Raw genomic sequence first — 19,127 nt, forward strand, 5'->3', positions numbered from 1 at the left:
TATGCTGAACTCTGGTAGTTGGCCAGCTTACATAATCTTATTTACATGTACATTCATGGGGCCACTTTGTACCGTAAACCTGATCATCTGCTTGTTCATGCAAATATCAGCCAATCGCACGGCAGCAGCTCGATGCATTAAAGCACGGGTGTCCTGAAACTTTTAAATGTGTCCCTGCTGCAACACACCTGAATAAAATTAGGTCTTTAGCAAGACTGTATAGATTCTTGACTGCATGCTGAGGTGGCAATTCGGGCATTTGATTCACATTACAGCAGCTCATGAGTGAAAGTACATTTTTCCAAACACTTAGATTATTTTTATTTTTTTTTTTTAAATGTACTTGAGTAGTTAGGGGTTGCCACCTCAGCATGCAGTCAAGGTCTATAGTCTTGCTAATAACCTAATTTATTCAGATGTGTTGCAGCAGGGACACATTTAAGTTTCAGGACACTGGCCCTCAAGGGCTGGAGTTCGATACCCCTGCATCAAGGCATGTAGACGAGGTTATAGTGACCTGCTGAAGTTCAAGCATGAGAATATGGAACAAAAGATATTCAAGAGACTTTGAATGTTGTGTGGTTGTTGGTGTCAGACATTTGCCTGCTAGTATCAACTGAGGGCATTTAAACACCACAGCCTGAGTATTGTCCCTTATCATGTCCATCCCTTTATAACCACAATTCACTCATCTTCTGATTGCTGCCTGCAGCAGGATAATGCACCATTTCACAAAACTAATATCATATCAAACTGGTTTCTTTATGACAAGTTCCCTGCACTCTTACACAAGGTTAACAAAAAAAACCACTCTGGTATGTGATGCACAAAGAAATAATGAGTCTTTTTTTTTTTTTTTTTCTTTACACAGTTGCATATTTTATTACGAAACATCAGTACAGGTAAACAGGTTGTCAAAAATACACAGTATCTGGGCATTCTGCCCTACACTTTAAAACATCTCTTACAAATCTCAAGTGTAGAGGAAAAAAAGTAAATAAAATAACTGCCATGATGGTATTTTAATATACCATTAGTAATATGTCAGTATGGTACGATAATAAATTACTCACTGTTGACAAAATGTGTCATTCATAAATATTTTGGAGCTGCAAGCCAGCTACTCAGAAAGGACGTATGCATAGAAAGCAACTTCAATAGATAACCTGGATATAAAAATACAAAAACCAGCACTGCGGGTGCTTCCTCAAACATTTCATCCCGTCAGGTATTTTAGCAAAGTTGGTATAAATTCCTACATGTTCCTACAGTAACATCTAACAGAACTGAAAATGAACTTGTTCCCTGCAATGTCACCTTTTCTCAAAATAAATACTGTTAGTTGAACAAACTTATGAATCCATATTATGACAAAACTGCCACAATTTCAAAGAAACCACTGAGAAAGTGAAGCCTGCTAAAACCCGGCAGAAACTGGCCTACTGATTCATGAACTGCTCACAGCGTGGAAGTCAGCACCATCTGGACTCAATCACCTGATCAATAATACATCTGAACAACAAAGTGCTGTTGCATAACGGCTGCAGATACCCGAGGTGACGTGACCAGTGGCTTCGGACTGTCACGCTTGAGTGGGTGAGGATGTTTTGTATATCATCACAGTACTGTAAAGGCTCTAAAACATCTTTAAAAAAAAAATAAAGGAAAAAAAACTAAAATACAACAGTGCACAGAGCGGTTCACAACCACCATCTGTCACATCATTTCCTGAGCCACAGCTGCACTCAGAGGAAACTCTTCAGACGAGACTAATTCTGCTTTCATGCTTTTCAGTCTCTGCATGAAACGCCAAAATCCACCAAACGCGGTAACTATTTTGTTAATGAACTAAATGCTGTTTCTGTGAACATCTTTTGGCCAATCCACCTGATCAATACTTTTGATGATAATCTTTGATTCCTGCCCATTTCTACTGTTTGAAATCCTGACCTGATCACTTAACATCTTTTTTTTTTTTATTATTATTGTCAGATGCTAAGTGATTTCTTTACTGAAAATTTGACCTATAACATTAGTGTTTCAGCCATCCTCTCCATCCAATATTAGTCAAATCAAATCTCAGAGCTCACACTTTACATTTGCGGTAACAAGGAGTTGTCTCATGTGCTGCTCTGACAGTCAAATCGCTGCATGGATGAACACCAGTGCATGACTGAAAGCTGCCTTTTCTTACATCCACACTAACACTTTTTAAATCAAAATGATCTCCGTTCTGATTGTTTTAGCAGTTTTTATAGATAATCTCTCCAAACCAGTGGTTCTCAAACTTTTTGTGGCATGCCCTACTTCAGAAGCCAAAAAACACCCCAATCACCAACAAAGAAAAAAAGGAAAAAAGTTGGATTTTACTTATACAAGGTGCATATCATCAGTGCAATAGCATCAAACGTATTCCTCCACCCAACAAAGGGAAAAAAACATCAGTTTCATTTGAATTTTTCACCCTGTTGTCAATGCCACGCAGTTTGAGAACCACTCGTCTTAACTAGCATGCTGACTGTTCAGGTACACTGAGCAAGCCTGCGTCGGTGTAAAGAGAAAGAGGGCTCTAGAAAGATTACACCGAGGGCTAATGCAAATCTTAAAATGGTCCTTTAAAAGGAAAAAGATCTCCGTGCAGACATGCGTTTCTGACACATTAGAAAACAAGCATGTCTGCCTGCTCCATCAACGCCGACCATTAAAAAAATAATCCAAGCTCAGACTGCATTTTTAAAAACTCTCACTGTTAGGTGTCTTCTATAGCGGTGTGATTGTTAGGTGTCTTCTATAGCGGTGTGATTGTTAGGTCCAAACACAGTTAAGGTTACAGTTTAAAACTAAATTATATTAATGTGGATGTACCCAGAGCTTTACTGAAAACACAGTAGCTCACACATGCACTGCAGGCCTGAATGTCCTCAACATTAACTGGCAGAGCTGTGCTGAGACCGCAAATACCAGACACTGCACAGACCTTTACCTGTCCCCGCGGTTAAAGGCTGTGTAATGTTCGACAGAGGACAGAGCAGACGGCAAGTGAAGGGTGTTCATGCACGCAACCCGTTTTTGTAAGCTCTACCAGAGTTTATGATAAAGATGATCGTGCTAATTCCTTCCCCTCACATGATTTTGATAAGAGACTGAAGCAGATGCTGGTGGAGAGTGAAGATAGGTACATCAGACTTGGATTGAGGGGAAGAGGAGGATGCGAGTTTCTGCTTCTGCCTCCTCGGGATCATCATTAGACTGCGAAGTAATGTACAAACCATTAATTTGTACTTAAAATGGATCAAATCCATCATCGTTATTTTTCTCAGTGTTGTACAGAGACCTTTAAGTCCAGTGAGGCGATTTCTTTTTCTTTTTTTTTTAACCTTAGTACAGCGACTTATTCGTCCTGTTTGCACATTTTTAAAAAAGGTTGTGCACACAGGATTTAAAAAAGAAAGAAAGAAAACCTTTACAGGACTTTGGGAGCGCTGTAGTTTTGTGTAAAGGATAGCTGAATTTAAAAATTCATACACAAAAATAACAAAATTCATAAATGAGGGCCACAACATTTGACAAAATGTTTTTTTAAACAAGTAGTCGCTCCACAGTTAACCGTGCCCAAAGATACTGTTTTAAAGGCGGTTGACAGCTCTTACAACAGTCAGTATACATAATCAGTGTTGCCTCGTATTCATCATGCCAACTGGCCAATCAGAGCAGGCTGGGCATTTTGGGAGGTGGGTGTTAAAGAGTGTGGTGAGAAAGGGGAGTGGGGGGAGAAAGGTGGCAGGTACATAAACAGGTCATCCCCAGCTGTGTGTCCACCTTCAGTGCTTCTGTGCCCAATCACTCCCATGTCTATGTCCACCAGGGATGTGTCTATATCCTGGAACAAGTCCTCCACAGTGAAATCACCAAGGTAGCTGGACCTCATTACCTCCATGCTGCCGTCCTCCTGCTGCTCCCTGCAGTCACCGGGATCTCTGAGTCCGTGATTTACCAAGGCCACGCTTCCCTCATAGGGCTTGGACATGTTCTCCAAGGGCCTGAGGGGTATCCGTGGAGCTGGCTGAGGATTCCCGTCTATAGTAGAGTCCAGTGCGGCAAGAATAGAGGAAATGACAGCTGAAAGAGATGAATCAGTATCAGTGGACATCGATCCCCAGTCCTCATCATCCTCTATACTGATATGGAAATTTGATTCACTCGAGTAGTTTGTCTTTTCAGTAGAATTTGGTGAGTAATTTAAGGAAACCATGGGGCAGGTGGCCGGAGCTGAGCGGCTGTCAACCGTTACAGCAGAATGACGTTTTGCTGCAGCGGCAATACTTGCTGTCAGTGCAGATGAAGCAATACCTGGAGGTTGTGACACCTCCACGTTGACTGATGGCACCATAGACATCTGCAGGCTGATCTGCCGCAGGGTGTTGGCTATCAGAACGGACCGTCGCAGGCTGGGCTCGCGTAGCTGCTGGGACCACTGATACTTGTTGAGGGAAACTGTGAGCAGAAACTGCTGCTGGCTCTCCCAGGTGGGAGCTCTATAGTCTGAAGCCTCCACCTCTATTGATAGTTTGCGCTTCTGCCCCCTCGGCATCATCATCGTCATTAAGCTGCAAAATAAGGCACAAATGTTACTGGGCTGTAATAAATTTATTACAGGTCATATTTTGTGGTTTTTACATTTAGAATCACTTGAATTCAAAAACTGAAGCTCCGGAAGAATAATATCAAAATGCTGCAAGGACCAACAAAGCAGTCGATCAGCATTCATCAATGAAAAAACAACTACAGGATTTTGTTTTAGTTTGGGGGCTGTGGTAAGCATTTATTTATTATAATGTATTTTAAATAAAAAAGGTACAATTGAGGACCAGATATATGGTCTAAGACAGTAAATATTTAGTGAACTTCAAAAGGATTTTTGTGAAGATTGAATTTCAGTAACAGAGATTATTTAGACCAGGGGTGCCAAGTTCATTATGGTTGTGAGCCACGTTGAGCCAGCGAAACTCTTCCTTCTGTAGATGTGAAGATATTTAACTAGACGTTTAATGTAAGAAAAAGAAGTGACATTTCAACCAGCACACCTCCCCTCAGTTTTTCTACATGACAAAGAAATGCTGCTGTAGCAAATGAAAAACAATCTGTCAACACAAATAAATAAATGTGTCAAATTACAGAACATTTTCCAGTAGCTCACTGCTCATTCACATTTATTCACAGACTTTTTCTATTTTCTCTCCCCATGAACCCACTGAGAAAAACAACTAATAATAATTTCAAAAGTAGATAGTGGGGGAAAAAAAACAAACATTTTTTTGAGTAATACTACACCATATGCCAATCTTTATCAGTAGGAGAAGCTCTAAAATTTATGAAAATAAATTTACACAATCTATCCCCACCCTCACATTTTCCAAAACCGGACATAGGTCAGATTGGAGTCCTGGCCAGGTCGATTCTGGCCTTCGGGCCTTATGTATGAAAAAAAAAACAAACAAACTCAAACCACAAGCCTGTGAAAGATCTGCTTAAATTCACCCCACTTTTTAAAAATGTACCAGACAACAAAAGGTGCCATTTCTTGTTTACCACAAAAATGATATTACAAACCAGATGATGCCCGAACGATGTTAAGATGCAAAACAGAGTGCAGTATCTCAGCCTTTCACCTTTACATATGAACATACAGAGTTTCTGTAACTAGCAGGGTTCAACATAACGACTGTCCCCGTCTTGCTGTCCCCAGTAAAAAGTGTGTTGGCTGTTCAAATCACCTCGGAAGCAAACCGACTAAATTAACCATATCCTTTATCAAAATATCTGCTGAGATAGTTTACTGTGCAAATCAAGAAGAAGCAAAAATTAAAGTTATCTGTAGGCAGATAAACTCTTTAGTTTATAATATAGTTGTTATAAGATCCTAAAATAAATCCTATAAATTTGACTGATTTTTCTGTACCCTTTGCTGAAGGATAACGGCACAGGGGCAAGCCTAAAGAAAGCACTTACTCCAGTAAATGTATTTTAAAGCTTTAACTACTAATTAATTACAAAGTTCGATCTCAATACAAAAAAAATGCAAATAATCTATATTTAATTACTACAGATTAAATTACTAGTACATAAAATACATTTTTATTGTCAGGTAAAACAATACAGGAGTCTAAAAATTCTGACTGGTTTCCTTTTTTTAAACTTACTTTTTGTTTACCCCACAACTGATTTTACAAACCAGGTGATGCCTGTTAAGATGCAAAAAGTGGGGCAATTTTCGAAGAATCTCAGCCTTTCGCCTTTACATTTGACTCCTGTAAAAATTCTAGGCCAGTGGAAAAAACTGCTGCATTAAACTACACAATTCATTTTTATAATCCAAACAACTTATCTAGGTGTAAAATAGCTTTTCAGACCAGGTCTCAGTCTTGTGTGGCAATCACCACACCACCAAATAGCATTTTTACTAAAAGACTGCAAATTAATGAGACGATCCGTCACACTACACCCCTGGATAAAGTTTGGAACACACGTGGATTTTAAAATAACAGTTAAAACAATCTCAGGGCCTGCCCTTGTAGAGCTCAGACTAAAATGGTGAGCCTGTAAATGAGCATAACAATGTGGGTACTTTAAATGGAGAGTGGGGGTTGTAACGCTGGTTTCACCGTGTAGGAGGGAAACAGTCTCGCCCGAGGCCATCGGGTAAAAATACAAATTAATTCGACTTACAGTCGAAATAATCGACTGAACGGAGTTAAAACCGAGTTAAAACCGATCTTAATTAGCGATCAAACACATGTGGAAAGTAAGAGTTGTTTTAAGCAAACCAACCTGTTGAATCACTTCCCGTCTCGTCTGAGTTTAGTCGTCAATGCTTTTGCTGCCTTCGCTTCGACCTTAACTGGCAAATTTACCCTTAAGTTTTACTCGGTTCATTCATAAATAAGTTAACGATTAAACATCGATTTAAAACTCTTGTTCTAATTTAAAAATCCCCAAACGCTCTTACGTCGTTAGCTTCACGTCTGCCTTCGTCTTCTCCCGCCCGTGATTTGAGTTTCATACCAAGAGGTTCGGAGTTGGGGGTTGGCTATAGGAAGGCATTGTGGGTAATGGAGTTTTTATACGTTACATTCCACCAGAGTAGTTTCCATCTACGAAACGCATTAAATACACACTAAACGAGCTGTACGGCTAATATATTCTGAAGTTTACATTTATTAAACTTGGAAATAGTGTAAATTAACCCCTGCTGCAATTACCAGCTTGTTTAAATTCTTATTATATAATATCCTTTGCACTAATTCCTAAATGATTACATCACCAAGTGAAGTTGGATTCCAGTCCTTATACTGGCTTTAGTACAGACTCTTTTATTAAAAGAAGAAGATAACTCGAATAAAACTTGCTGAATGAACTTAAAATTCAGCGAGTCCTAATTCATCTGTGTTTTAAGTTAAATGCTAGACTTTTAAGATTGAAATGATTCCAGTAGATTTGATTTTATATCCAATTCAGAATTTTAAAATGTATACACATAAATGTCTACACATTTCTGAGCATAGCACTGAAAAATCAAACCAAGAAAGAATAAACGAAAAGAAACAAAAGGAAAATACGTATGGATCCCACATGTACCTGTCATACACAGCAAAGGTCATTTTAAGCCCAGTAAAATTAATTAGTTTGAATCAGTCTTCTTCAAAGCAGATGAGAGAGTTATTTACCTGAAAGCGACCGTCAGTGAAGGCCCCACTCTACTGCCCCAGATCACCAGCGTTTATGTTTTTATGGTTTCGATTTTAATTGTAACACCCGACTTTCAGTCACATGAAGAACCGGACAGTCAACTTTAAAAGGACAGCTGTAGCTGCTCCTCTGCTTCTGCACTGAGAAGCATGACGTGCTCAAAATATAAAGTAAGTTCCGGTTGTGTCTTTCAAAATAAAACCAAAGTCCTCCCCCTGTCAAGCCTAATCATAACTCTACACACTGAAAATATGCAGTTCTGTTATTTGTTCTCCCTAGTCTCGGGTTAAGCTTGGGGATTTAAAAAAAATCTATGTATGTATTTGATTCTCTCCAAAATAAAGGGTCAGGGTGGGGGAATGGCTGGGGTCATCAGCAGAGATTACTTAAGACCTCATGGTGTTAAAAAAAATCAATAGATAGTATATATCAAGTTTCAAAGTGATCACTTACAGTTTTCAGTTAATAAGAAATCAAATCATATTAAAGTCCTGCTAGACCAAAAAAGTGGACCACATCAGTCCAGCTCTGAGGTCTTTACACTGGCTGCCTGTCCGTCAGAGGATAGACTTTAAAGTTCTGATGCTGGTTTATAAAGCTCTGAATGGTTTAGGACCAAAATACATCAGTGACCTCCTGACCCAGTATGAACCTTCCAGATCCCTCAGGTCATCTGGATCCGGTTTTTTATCAGTTCCCAGAGTCAGAACCAGACACGGAGAAGCTGCATTCAGCTTTTATGCTCCATATATCTGGAACAAACTCCCAGAAAGCCTCAGATCAGCTGAAACACTCAGTTTATTTAAATCCAGGTTGAAGACTCACCTATTCTCAGCTGCTTTTGAATAAAGCACCAAATCCACACTTTTAAGCTTAAATTTCAAAACTTACATTTTAACTACTGACTTTATCTACTGTTCTGATTTTATCTACTGTTCTGATTTTATCTACTGTTTTGATTTTAAATACTGTTTTGTTTGTTTGTTTGTTTGTTTGTTTGCTTGTCTTAATCAATTTTAAATCGTGCTTTTTATTTGTTTTTGTTTTTAATGTCTCTGTAAAGCACTTTGAATCACCTTGTTGTTGAATTGTGCTATATAAATAAACTTGCCTTGCCTTGCCTTGCCTTGCCTAGAAATGTCTTCCCACTTGGCAGCCATCCTTGAATCCTTGCAGGCAGTTACTTTTTAAGTATTGTTTGTAATTCACAGGTTATAATCCAGGAGTATTAAAGTGGGATTCTTTGAATCCCAAGTCCCTTCTTTTTATAATATAATGTGCCTGAATATAACCTTTGCATTATAAATGTCAATGAGTGGACCTGCTGTGCGCTGTAAAATGTGTGAAACTAGAAACGGTGTAAAAGGGCGTATTCACGCCTCACTTTTTTTTTTTTTTTTTTTAACACCCAGTTTATTTTTGAAGTGAAAAGATTTCCTTATTTGTGCAGCCTCTTCACGGTGAACTTGGTACAGTTTGGTCAGAGAACTGTGCAAAAGCTACATATGCTTGGTTGTCTTATCTGCAGGACACACAAGGGAGACTGTAACCATTTCGGCTTAAAATACAACTAACCACTTCACCCGCTCGAACATGAGTCGAGGAGTGGAAAACAGATTTAGTTCTCTTTTAAATGTGAAAATGTGGTTCAACACAACTTTTAGTACAGTAAAGTCTTTTATTTTTAGGACAATGGCGAGAACAGTAAGACGCATCTCATGATGTAATGACTGAAATGCAGAAGTAAGAAGACAGAAGCAATTAAAAAGCTGAAGTAACACTACAGATTTGGCACTTGTTTTTTTGAAAAAAGATGATCATATATGAAGATAACAATGTAAGAAAATATAAGAAAGGAACACCAAGCAAAAGCTGTTAAATCATAATTATGAAAGGGAATAGAAAAGACCGAAGCAAGGAAAAAAAACCCCACACACTAGCAGTTCAACACAAAACTCTTCCCTTCATTCATCGCTCAACATCAATAACAGGAAGTGATTTTAAACGGGGCATAAGCAGTGTGCACTACAGGACTATTTGTACTCTCCGCACACTCCAACAGTCTTGCTGTCCCACTCCGACGTGGAGAGACACTTGACGAAGAAATGTCCCAGATCGTGTTTAGAGATGGCTCTTCCCTTTAGCATGTTCTCTGTCACCACGTAATTCTCTGTCAGAGGAAGGTCACCTGGAGACGAAGGCAGAACAAAACATTTAATGAACACAAGAGAATATATGAATGCTCTCCTGATTTGCAGCAGAGACGTTGCACTCATTTTAGACCACGACCCACATACTGTCCCATTCTATCTCAAATGGGCTTGAAGAGCAAAACCACTAAGTAACAGTCGGATGAACAAACTCGAAAATCTTCCTTTCATTGAGTGTAAATGAGTACAAGTCCATTGTGAAGATATTTACTTTTAACCATTGATTTAGAAAAGAGATTATGAGCAGTCTGAGATGTGTGTAGAAAATTAACTCCTTTCCTTAATCGTCTCACTTCGTTGTAGTAGGGAAGGCCACGATTAAAGACACCTTTTGTAAAACCCGTCTGCAAAATTTAGTACAAGAATTCACCACAAGAGGGCAGCATTTAACAAGAAAGTTTTGGTATAATTGTGCTGCCAACCTAGTATTATATTTTTATGCACAGACAGATGAGTTATAAGTTTTAACATAAAGGTTAAAATTATATTGAACTATACCAGAAACTGTTTTTCTGGACTTTCTTTTTAGCTGGTTTTAATTGTTTTCCAGATTGAATAAAGCTGAAAAATGGACCTTTGCAACAAAAACTCTTGGCTTTCTCTTATTACTGACCTCCGATGTGAGGAGGCATGACAGCCACATAGTCCAGCCCTGATGTCTTCAGCACGGTGTACATCCTGTCGTGGTCCTCCGTCACAGGAACCAGACGTGGCGGCACTTTGGAGCGATCCCACAGAAGGAAGGCTGGGAAGAAAAGAGATGAGAAAAATGATTGATTGTACAGACTTCGATGAGCTCTTCTACTTCCTTTTTTTAAAGCAGCGAGGCATACCTGACATGCAGCCGATCACTTTGCGGATTCCACGCGCCTTCATAGCTTCCACGATGTTCTTTGTGCCCTCAGACATCATGGTAGTTGGGCCTAATGAATACAAATTAGATTAGAGATATTACACACACAAAACTGCAGAACAGCACTTGATTGTTGTTTTGCTTCATTCCTACAGAAGCTCCACTGGGTAAAAGTAAATCCAATGTTTCAGAGAGCACCATAAATATAAACTCAAACCTCTATTATGTGCTTTAGTGACTTAACTGATGATTTAAAAGATCAATAACGTGAGTTAATTGATCTTATAAGTTAATATTAATTTAAAATTTAAAGGAAATGTCTTGTTTTTGGTGGGAAATTTGGCTCCGGTTTTTATTTTTAAGTCAATTAAATGTTGTTTATGTGATTGTTCGGCTTGTCTGTCTGTTAGCAGGATTACTCAAAGGTCGTAGATAGATTTGCATGAAAATTGTTCCCAGAGGTGGGCTTTGGCCCAAATTTGAAGTGATACAATATTTTGGCTTAATGCACATCTGCATCCAGGGATTTTTGAAAGACTTCTTTACCATTGTGAAATAGGAAATAGGAAAAAATTGGGAAACACTGTCTTGATGTTCTGAAGAAAATATTAAAAAGTAATCCAGAGCCAAACATCCCCCTGGATCCAAGGACTCAGTTCATGCATGTTGTGGAGGAAATGTTCAGCCCTGGAAGGGAGAGACTTCTCCAGTTTTTATAGAGTTAGTAGTTTATATACAGTCCTTAATTTATTAAATTATTCAATAAGATATGCATATGTTATTTAGTTTTATGCTATAATTCTCATTCATCTCTATACTGTGTCTTTTAGATTATGTCAAACAGACCCAATGTCACGTTTTACATGTAATGAGAATGCTTTGGTGACCTCTAGTGAGTGTTTTACATTATTACATCACTGAAATATATAGTCTTTCTGCTGAAAGGTGAACATGTAAGTAAGGAAACTGAATTTTAAGATTCAGTGACTGCATGCAATTACAATTACTATGAATACATGAAACCACATAAACTTAAATCCATGCAGTTCCATTGGTATTAGTTTAAGCATTGAAATAAGTCCTCTTGAGTTCAGGTAGGCTGGCAATATGATTGCAAGAGCGCATTTTGATTTAATGTCTTATTATATTTGCTTGTATGTGTGATTCTTCAGCCTTACTGAGGTCATTCCTGGTGCCTAAGATGATAATAACAGCATCCTGGCCCTCCAACGTCTTCTTTACGTCCTCTTTCTTGAGAACATCTCCCACCACCACTCTGGATGCCTTGTGGTCATCAGGCAGCTTGGCGGGGTCACGCACCAGCACCGTCACATTGTATCCTAAAAAGAAAGAGAAAAAAAAAACATGGAAATTAAACTAAACTTCGACCATAACCACCTAATTATGAAACACTTTCACTTATAGCATACTGTGCTTTTTGTTTTGTATTGAAGTCATTGGTTTCTGTGCATGTTGCAGGATCTTACAGTCATGGAAATGTGAAAGGAAAAGTGTTGGTTTTATCTAGTGGCTGCAATAAAGGAGCAGGGACTTGCCTTGGTGACACAATGACAACAGATCATCTCACCTGGGTGCCAACCAGCACGCTCAAGCTGTCACTTTCTCCTGTTGGGTTATTGTGCAGAAACTGCTAGGAACAAACTGCTTCAGAAGCTTTTATTGCTTGTACTGTTTTTTAATGTGTTCCTATGTAATTTTGTAGTTTTTAGCAGTATTCTAGTCTTCCCTGTACTTTTAATTTAATTTGTTTAATTAGTGCTATACAAATGCAGGTTGACTGGTGACTCTGTGACAGCTTCAGGAGAGATCCCACCCTTTACTGTGGGGGCAAGATAGCGAACAGCTTTTTACTATCAGCTCTCTGTGTCACAAACTGCTGTGACTCAGCAAAACGCTGCCTGTGCCGTTAAACATGAGTCGACTTTTTTTTGCCATGGGTGAGCAAAAGGAAAGGAAATGTTGCTAAATCGAATGAATCATATGACACAGTGTGTTTGTGTAAGGGATTTTGTGTGAGGAGCAGTGGGTTATTGCAGCTATAGTTCTTCAGGGGGTTGGGGTCACTAGAAAGTTACAGCAGAGAGTGACATTCATAAGGGATTACAATTTACAGTTTACAAATCAGGCCTTGAAATGTGTTCATTCAGTTCATTCAATCCTTTAAAAAAATTAACCAAACTTGACCAAATACACGTGATATAAACGTGGATAAAATTGAGTGCACGCCTAACTTTTTTTTAAATTTATGTCATAAATATTCATGTGAAACCTTTGCTTTTAACAGGCTGAGGAACATTTCTACCAGCTTTTTGTGAAACTGTTACAGTTAAGATGTGGTTATTACGCAAGGGAATCCCGTGACCTCATGTTTATCACCCTATTGTGACCTCCACAGGTGGACGTGTAACTACCCTGTTACAGGTGCACGAGGACGCTCAGAAAACAGTCTGAAGCATCAAAGTTTGTTTTGCCTGTGCGGAAAACTCCAACTTTAACTCCAACAGTAACAATGATGAAAAACCTACTGAAACCCACCTGAGAGACCCCAGTGTGACTCCCGCACAGTTACATAAATACATGATCTCTTCTATTTCGTCTGTAACTTATTTTTATTACTCTTATTCCTCACCTGCAGCTACTGCTATCGGCAGGGTCGCCAGCCCGGTCATTCCCGTGGCTCCAAATATCGCGACGTTTTTAATGGAGTCCGACATCGTTCTTAATATGCGGGATCCACGAGACAACAACACCTGGTCAGCTGAAGAGTGTCCGGAGTAGAAGATACATTCACTTAAAAATACATCTGGCCTTTAACGAAACGCCTCTTTCGCCTGACAGGAAGGCACTTCCGCATCTCAGACTCCGCCCATATGGAGAGTTAAAGGAGCCGTTCCGCTCCTGTGCGTCACTCCAGGGCAGGAATAGCAACCACTACCATGAAAGAGACATTTTTAAAATGTTTTTAGATAAAAAAAAATAAAGATTTACAAAATATATTTGATCTTAAAATGAAGGTGAGACAGTTCATTACGTATAAATTAGCCAATCAGAATCACTAATAGGTGCAAGTATAATTCACATTTTTTCCCACCTGTGACTACTCTGCAGTGAGCTATCTGTGTGAGCTATAGTTGATATACCTAGTTTGATTTATTCCTAATAGTTTTAGAAACTATGAAAGTTAAAGCTGGTGGTGGCAGAGTTAAAAAGTTTAAGATTTCTGTTGGAGGTTACCAGAATGAATACAATTAGAAATGAGTACATCAGAATGACTGTTCAGATTGGAAACAAAGTTAGGACATGAGCAGAGGAGGAATAGTGGATATACTGGACATAAGATAGGACAGGTAGGAGGAAAAGAGGAAGACCTCAGAGAATGTGTATGGATGTAGCAAAGGAGGACATACAAAGAGTTTGAGTATCAGGATGCAAGACACTAAATGAGATGGAGGCAGATGATCTGCTATGCTTTTCGAATCAATTACATTTTATTTATATAGCACCAAATCGCATTCAGTGCATCATGGGAATCACCCAGCATCCTAGACCTATTGCAGCATAACTAAGGGAGGATTCAAGTTCACCTGATCCAGCCCTAACTAACTTTATATAAAAGGAAAGTTTGAAGCCTAATCTTGAAAGAAGAGACAGTGTCTGTCTCCTGAATCCAAACTGGGAGCTGGTTCCATAGACGACGAACCTGAAAGCTGAAGGCTCTGCCTCCCATTCTACTTTTAAAATTCCCAGGAACCACAAGTAAGCCCTAATATAGTACTATGGGCTCTTTAAAACAGGATGGAGCCTGATTATGTGGTGACACTTAAAGAGAGCAAATGAAAAAAGAAGAGGAACATGTTGCAGGTGTACTGCAACTCTTTTAATTTTTTATATGTAGCCTTCGTCACGCTTAAAAGTACCATGAAATAACGTCCTTATTTCATGTGACAATGTCTTAAAAATGTTATTTGAAAAAAGAGATTAAAAGTTAAAAGTGAGTTTTAAAAAAGGAAACATCAACAGCTAACTTAGACGATCTCAAAGAGAAATTCGCATAGATGTATTATGTGCTGGTATTCCTAACTTTTGTGATATTTCTTTTTTGTTCTTCTTTAGCCTTTGAATCAATTTGCTGAAACACGGCCTCTTGTGGTTATCTGTTAAAATTCGTCACCGTCAGCGTCTCTCTCTCTCTCTCTCTCCCTTTCTCTCTCTCTCTCTCTGCCATTGATGCTGATATTTCTCCTCAGCATCACCAGCGGAGAGGAGGAGGAGGAGGAGGAAGGAGAGGTTGTGTCAGGTGGAAACTGGGACTTCTATGGATATCACCATCACCCTCCACCGGCACTGAACCTCAGCATCTCCCGGCCGGCGGTCAGCGCTGCAGGCACGCAGCGCTCTTAACGTGCGCTAAGGCGCAGTTTTTGCACAGTGCACACCCCCCGCGGTGCTTTAGTAATTACCCAAACCAGCCGCTTCCTCGTGTAATAGGGACTAATCGAGGGAAAACCCTGCTGGAATAAAAGCGGAGCGTCAGTCTCCTCCATTGATAAACCGCTCTCCTCATCGATTCGAGCCAGCGACGTCTTGGTGGAGGAGGAGGAGGACGAAACCAAACCAAAAAACTGACACTGAGGCTAAAGGTAAGGCCGATTAAAAACGCAAAAAGATGTTTCCTTTTCACTTGGTTGTCGTCTCATTCCCCATGTGAGAGCAAGGAGTCGAGATGCATGGGATTTTTTTCCTCCTTTTTTGCCGGGATGCCGGCCTGCATTTGGGTGCAGGGTACCGCAGTGATCCGGCAAAGGGACGGACCGTTTCGTGTCTTATTTCCACTTACATGTGTACGTGATGCACGCCTGGAAAGGTGCTTATGATGCCTGCTGGATCTGATTGTCTAATTTAAAAGGAGAAATGAGCTGAGAAGCAGAATAGCGGCCTAGTTTTTTTTTTTTTTGTGTGGGCTATGGTACGCGGTTGCATGTTTTAGCTTCTGTGTAACCTTTACTTTAAATTAGAGATCATTTATTTGGTTTATAGCTACAGACTGCACACTGTACCCGTATGCACACTGCAGCAGAACTTCACAAGAATAAATATCGACAGTAATGCTCTATGCAGTATTTTAGTAGGAAGTTAAAATGTGCCTGTGGTCTCGTTATGTGACTTTACATTACTCTCGCTTTTCTGCACCTTTCTTCCCAAATCCTGGAGGGATTTTTCTGTCTTGGAAGGGGTGGTTGTAGATTGACTCAATTCATGCTTTAGTTTGACAAGGCCTGAAGCAGCATGCACTGCTTCAGCAACACAAGTAGGAGATGCAGTGCAGCCAGTCTAATGTCTGTTTGATCACTGCTGCAATAAAAAGTGACTACAACCCCTGTTGTGCACGGAGACATGTCACGGGCCATTGTTTGTCCTTTCTGTCTTGATCTGAAGTTTGCATGCAGGTGGGAGTTAGTTGGTTATCTCTACTTTGTGACTGTACTCAACAACATGAATAAAAGAAGAGGGAAGAAGTGAACAGAGGTATGCGGTTATCTGAATTCATTTAATCATTAATACCAAACCGCTAACGGTACTTACTGTAAGTTTTCTGACTTTTTTGGACCCATTTGAGCCCCTTACTCCAGTGTCTCTCAGTGGGTTTATGTTGCGCACAGTACTGTGAACCTTTTCATACCACATGTAGTGCTCAGCAGGTTTCTATAACCTGAATCCATTGCATTTATTGGTATTTCAGTTTGTCTTGTGTCACTCATGTAATAAAAAAGTTTAACAGTTTGAACCCAGCTAGATACCATTTCAAAGTGAACAAAACATGTGGTGGTAAGCAAGATTACTTCATGTATTTTAAATATTTAAAAACACTTTATCTTTAAAATGGCACAGGTTGTTCAGGTTTCTTCAGGGACTTGTTGGGGGATTGTTCCAATCATCCAAGAGGACTTATCGTGGTTCCTGTGTCTATTCCCAACAACCCCCGTAACCCTAGACTTCAGACTTCATGGCTGGGATCAGTGACTGGGGGCACAACTTGTTCTTTTTGTGCTCGGCTGAATGTTTTGGGGACTTTGTTTGCTGCAGAGCGAGCTTGCTTCCACGTTTGTATTGTACGATGGAATCATATTTGAACACCATGTCTAAAATCTTTGCACAGCAGTGTGAATATATATTGTATACATTTATGGTGTTTCTCAGCTAGATAGAATTAGTCTTCTTGTTGTTCCTGTCTTCTCTGGATGATCAACAGCATCTTTAGGACACTGAAGCTCTCTGTTGTTTATCAGACCACAAGGTCACTGTTTTAAGAGGTGTGTTCTTGCCGACTCAGAATTTGGGTGTGGTTGCTGCCCTTGCTTACAGATGCGGGTTCACTGTGCTGAGGTGAAGTGACTCAAAGTGACTCAGTGCAGTGTGTAAAGTGCGTACTGTGTGACGTCACAGTGAAGGATCTTGTGTGTGCGTGTGTGTGAGTGAGTGTGAAGGAGAGAAAGAGAGACAGCATCACTCCCTCAAAGAATGATCCAGATTCCATATATTTTGTCAGGTAATATCAGTGTGGATAAAGTTTGGGATTAAACCTGAGGTCATGTTTGGGTCAGAATGACAGTCAAACGTAAAGTTAGATTGGATTAAATGTTCAATGTTCGGTTCACTGTTAAATGTTAATGTAAGAGCTGTAGAACATTATTGCTACACATTTGAGTTTGTACACAGATCAATAACAGAAACCTGACTGCAGCAAAAGAATGAAAATTGTATAGAAAATATGAAATTACAGAGGGAAATAAGGCTGAGTGTCAGCATTCTATCATCTGCAACCGTGCACTCACTGGCAGAAAAATGTCCAAATGTAGTTGTGGCTATAAACTTTAAATTAACATTTACAAGCTATTGCACTGACTCTATAACTGCTATGTATCTGTTATAGTCACGAGGCAGCAAACATTTTTCCTATTTGAAATAACACATGAATGCTCTGAAAGCTCACATGTCCCAGTTTTCCACCAGCACTTTAACACTCAGAGAGCATAAAAGATGGACGTAGCTTCCGGGTCTGAAAAGCGAAGCCAAATGTGAAAGTTCCTGGCTTCCTCTTGATTCCTGTGGCTGCAAAAAAACTTCCAGGTTTACAGAAAAAGGAAAACGAAAAAACATCTTACCTTAAACGTGACCTCTGTAAACATTTTTGCCATAGGGTTATGGGCTCAGTCGCTCATTTCAGGTTATAATAAGTAAAAGACGAGGTCCATTTTGTCAATTTTGGCTATTCTAGGTTTCAGAAAGGAGCATCATGATTCACCCTTCGCACGTAGAAACACCAACAAATCCTCAAGTCATAGCTTTCGACTTCACTAATGAATGGGTGGCATCATCTTTTAACTACAGTCTTTGCATAAAACAAGTAAACTGAGTTAGATCAATAGTAAAAACAAGAACATACAAACAGAAATATAAGACAATGACTCAACAATTCTACCAACATGGGGATAAGGGACAAGAAATTCTTAATCTTTAAAGCACAGGTGAGTGCTATTATTTAATTTCAGGGTTAATGTAATAGTATTAAAAGACAGTAGTGTTTACAATAGGCATTTAAATCCAATCTGAGCTTAAACAAGCCATCATTGATGACCTAAGCTCCTGTACAGACGGCTGAATTAGTGCGATTTAGCTACTACAATTGGTAGAATGAGTTCACTCTGTTCACATGTTCACGTTCAACATGAACACGTTCACATTTTGCTTCCAGTTGATTTGATGGCTGTGATCACACAGAAAATTGATTTTATTGGCAGTGGTTGATAGGATGTTCTTTCATACTGATAAAATAATGTTTGTAAAACTGTAAAAACAGAACATATGCACTGATATGAGACAGTCGCGTCTTGTAATATCTTTAACTTTGGCGTTTTCTGACAAAGTTATGTTTTAATGGAGAATAATGTGGCGTCTTGAGCTTTTCTCAAACCCTCCAAAGTCTGACACTTAATCACTTAATCAATCTTTAGACGTTTTAGTAACCGAGCATTCTCCTCACAATTGTCAGTAGGCAGATGGGATATCAGCGAGCTAGCAGAGGCTGTGATTAATGTCCCCAAATGATGTGTATGTGACGATATTGATGAAGACTAAAGAAAAGGGGGGAGGGGGTGCACTGAGGGTCTGGTCCAGATTAAGCCTTAGAGACACAGAGCTGCTGCCGCTGACTGATTAACACTGGCAGCTGTCTCTCTGTCTTACTCGACTCATCTTTCTGGTGATATGCCCCTATATCTGTCTCAGATCAGTTTCTT

The 19,127-nt window shown here is 39.5% G+C and overlaps 3 protein-coding genes across 7 annotated transcripts in view; 1 reads left to right on the forward strand and 2 right to left on the reverse strand.

Annotated features, from left to right (window-relative positions):
• Positions 1-913: 913 nt before the first annotated feature.
• sertad3 (SERTA domain containing 3) lies at positions 914-7,850 on the reverse strand. 3 transcript variants are annotated; one of them, XM_063493609.1, is made up of 3 exons: positions 7,725-7,850; positions 4,351-4,607; positions 914-4,119 (listed from the first exon to the last, which is right to left on the reverse strand). In XM_063493609.1, the coding sequence occupies exons 2-3, from the start codon at positions 4,601-4,603 to the stop codon at positions 3,689-3,691; spliced, it is 684 nt and encodes a 227-aa protein (XP_063349679.1). In that variant the 5' UTR covers positions 4,604-4,607; positions 7,725-7,850; the 3' UTR covers positions 914-3,688. The 3 variants fall into 3 exon arrangements, with proteins under 3 accessions (XP_063349679.1, XP_063349677.1, XP_063349678.1); XM_063493607.1 differs by having other exon boundaries at positions 914-4,607; XM_063493608.1 differs by lacking the exon at positions 7,725-7,850 and adding an exon at positions 6,829-6,988 and having other exon boundaries at positions 914-4,607.
• Positions 7,851-9,414: 1,564 nt separating this feature from the next.
• On the reverse strand, positions 9,415-13,650 carry blvrb (biliverdin reductase B). The gene is made up of 5 exons (XM_063493251.1): positions 13,460-13,650; positions 11,988-12,149; positions 10,790-10,879; positions 10,570-10,701; positions 9,415-9,934 (listed from the first exon to the last, which is right to left on the reverse strand). The coding sequence occupies exons 1-5, from the start codon at positions 13,542-13,544 to the stop codon at positions 9,780-9,782; spliced, it is 624 nt and encodes a 207-aa protein (XP_063349321.1). The 5' UTR covers positions 13,545-13,650; the 3' UTR covers positions 9,415-9,779.
• Positions 13,651-15,115: 1,465 nt separating this feature from the next.
• The window catches only part of LOC134641320 (spectrin beta chain, non-erythrocytic 4-like), a 98,522-nt gene continuing 94,510 nt past the window's right edge, over positions 15,116-19,127 (forward strand). For all 3 annotated transcript variants that reach the window (XM_063493694.1, XM_063493695.1, XM_063493696.1), the window contains exon 1: positions 15,116-15,470. The gene's annotated coding sequence lies outside the window, so the exon portion shown is untranslated. The remainder of the gene's footprint in view (positions 15,471-19,127) is intronic.

The sequence above is a fragment of the Pelmatolapia mariae genome, linkage group LG14 (genome assembly GCF_036321145.2).
Source record: "Pelmatolapia mariae isolate MD_Pm_ZW linkage group LG14, Pm_UMD_F_2, whole genome shotgun sequence".
Taxonomy (NCBI): domain Eukaryota; kingdom Metazoa; phylum Chordata; class Actinopteri; order Cichliformes; family Cichlidae; genus Pelmatolapia; species Pelmatolapia mariae.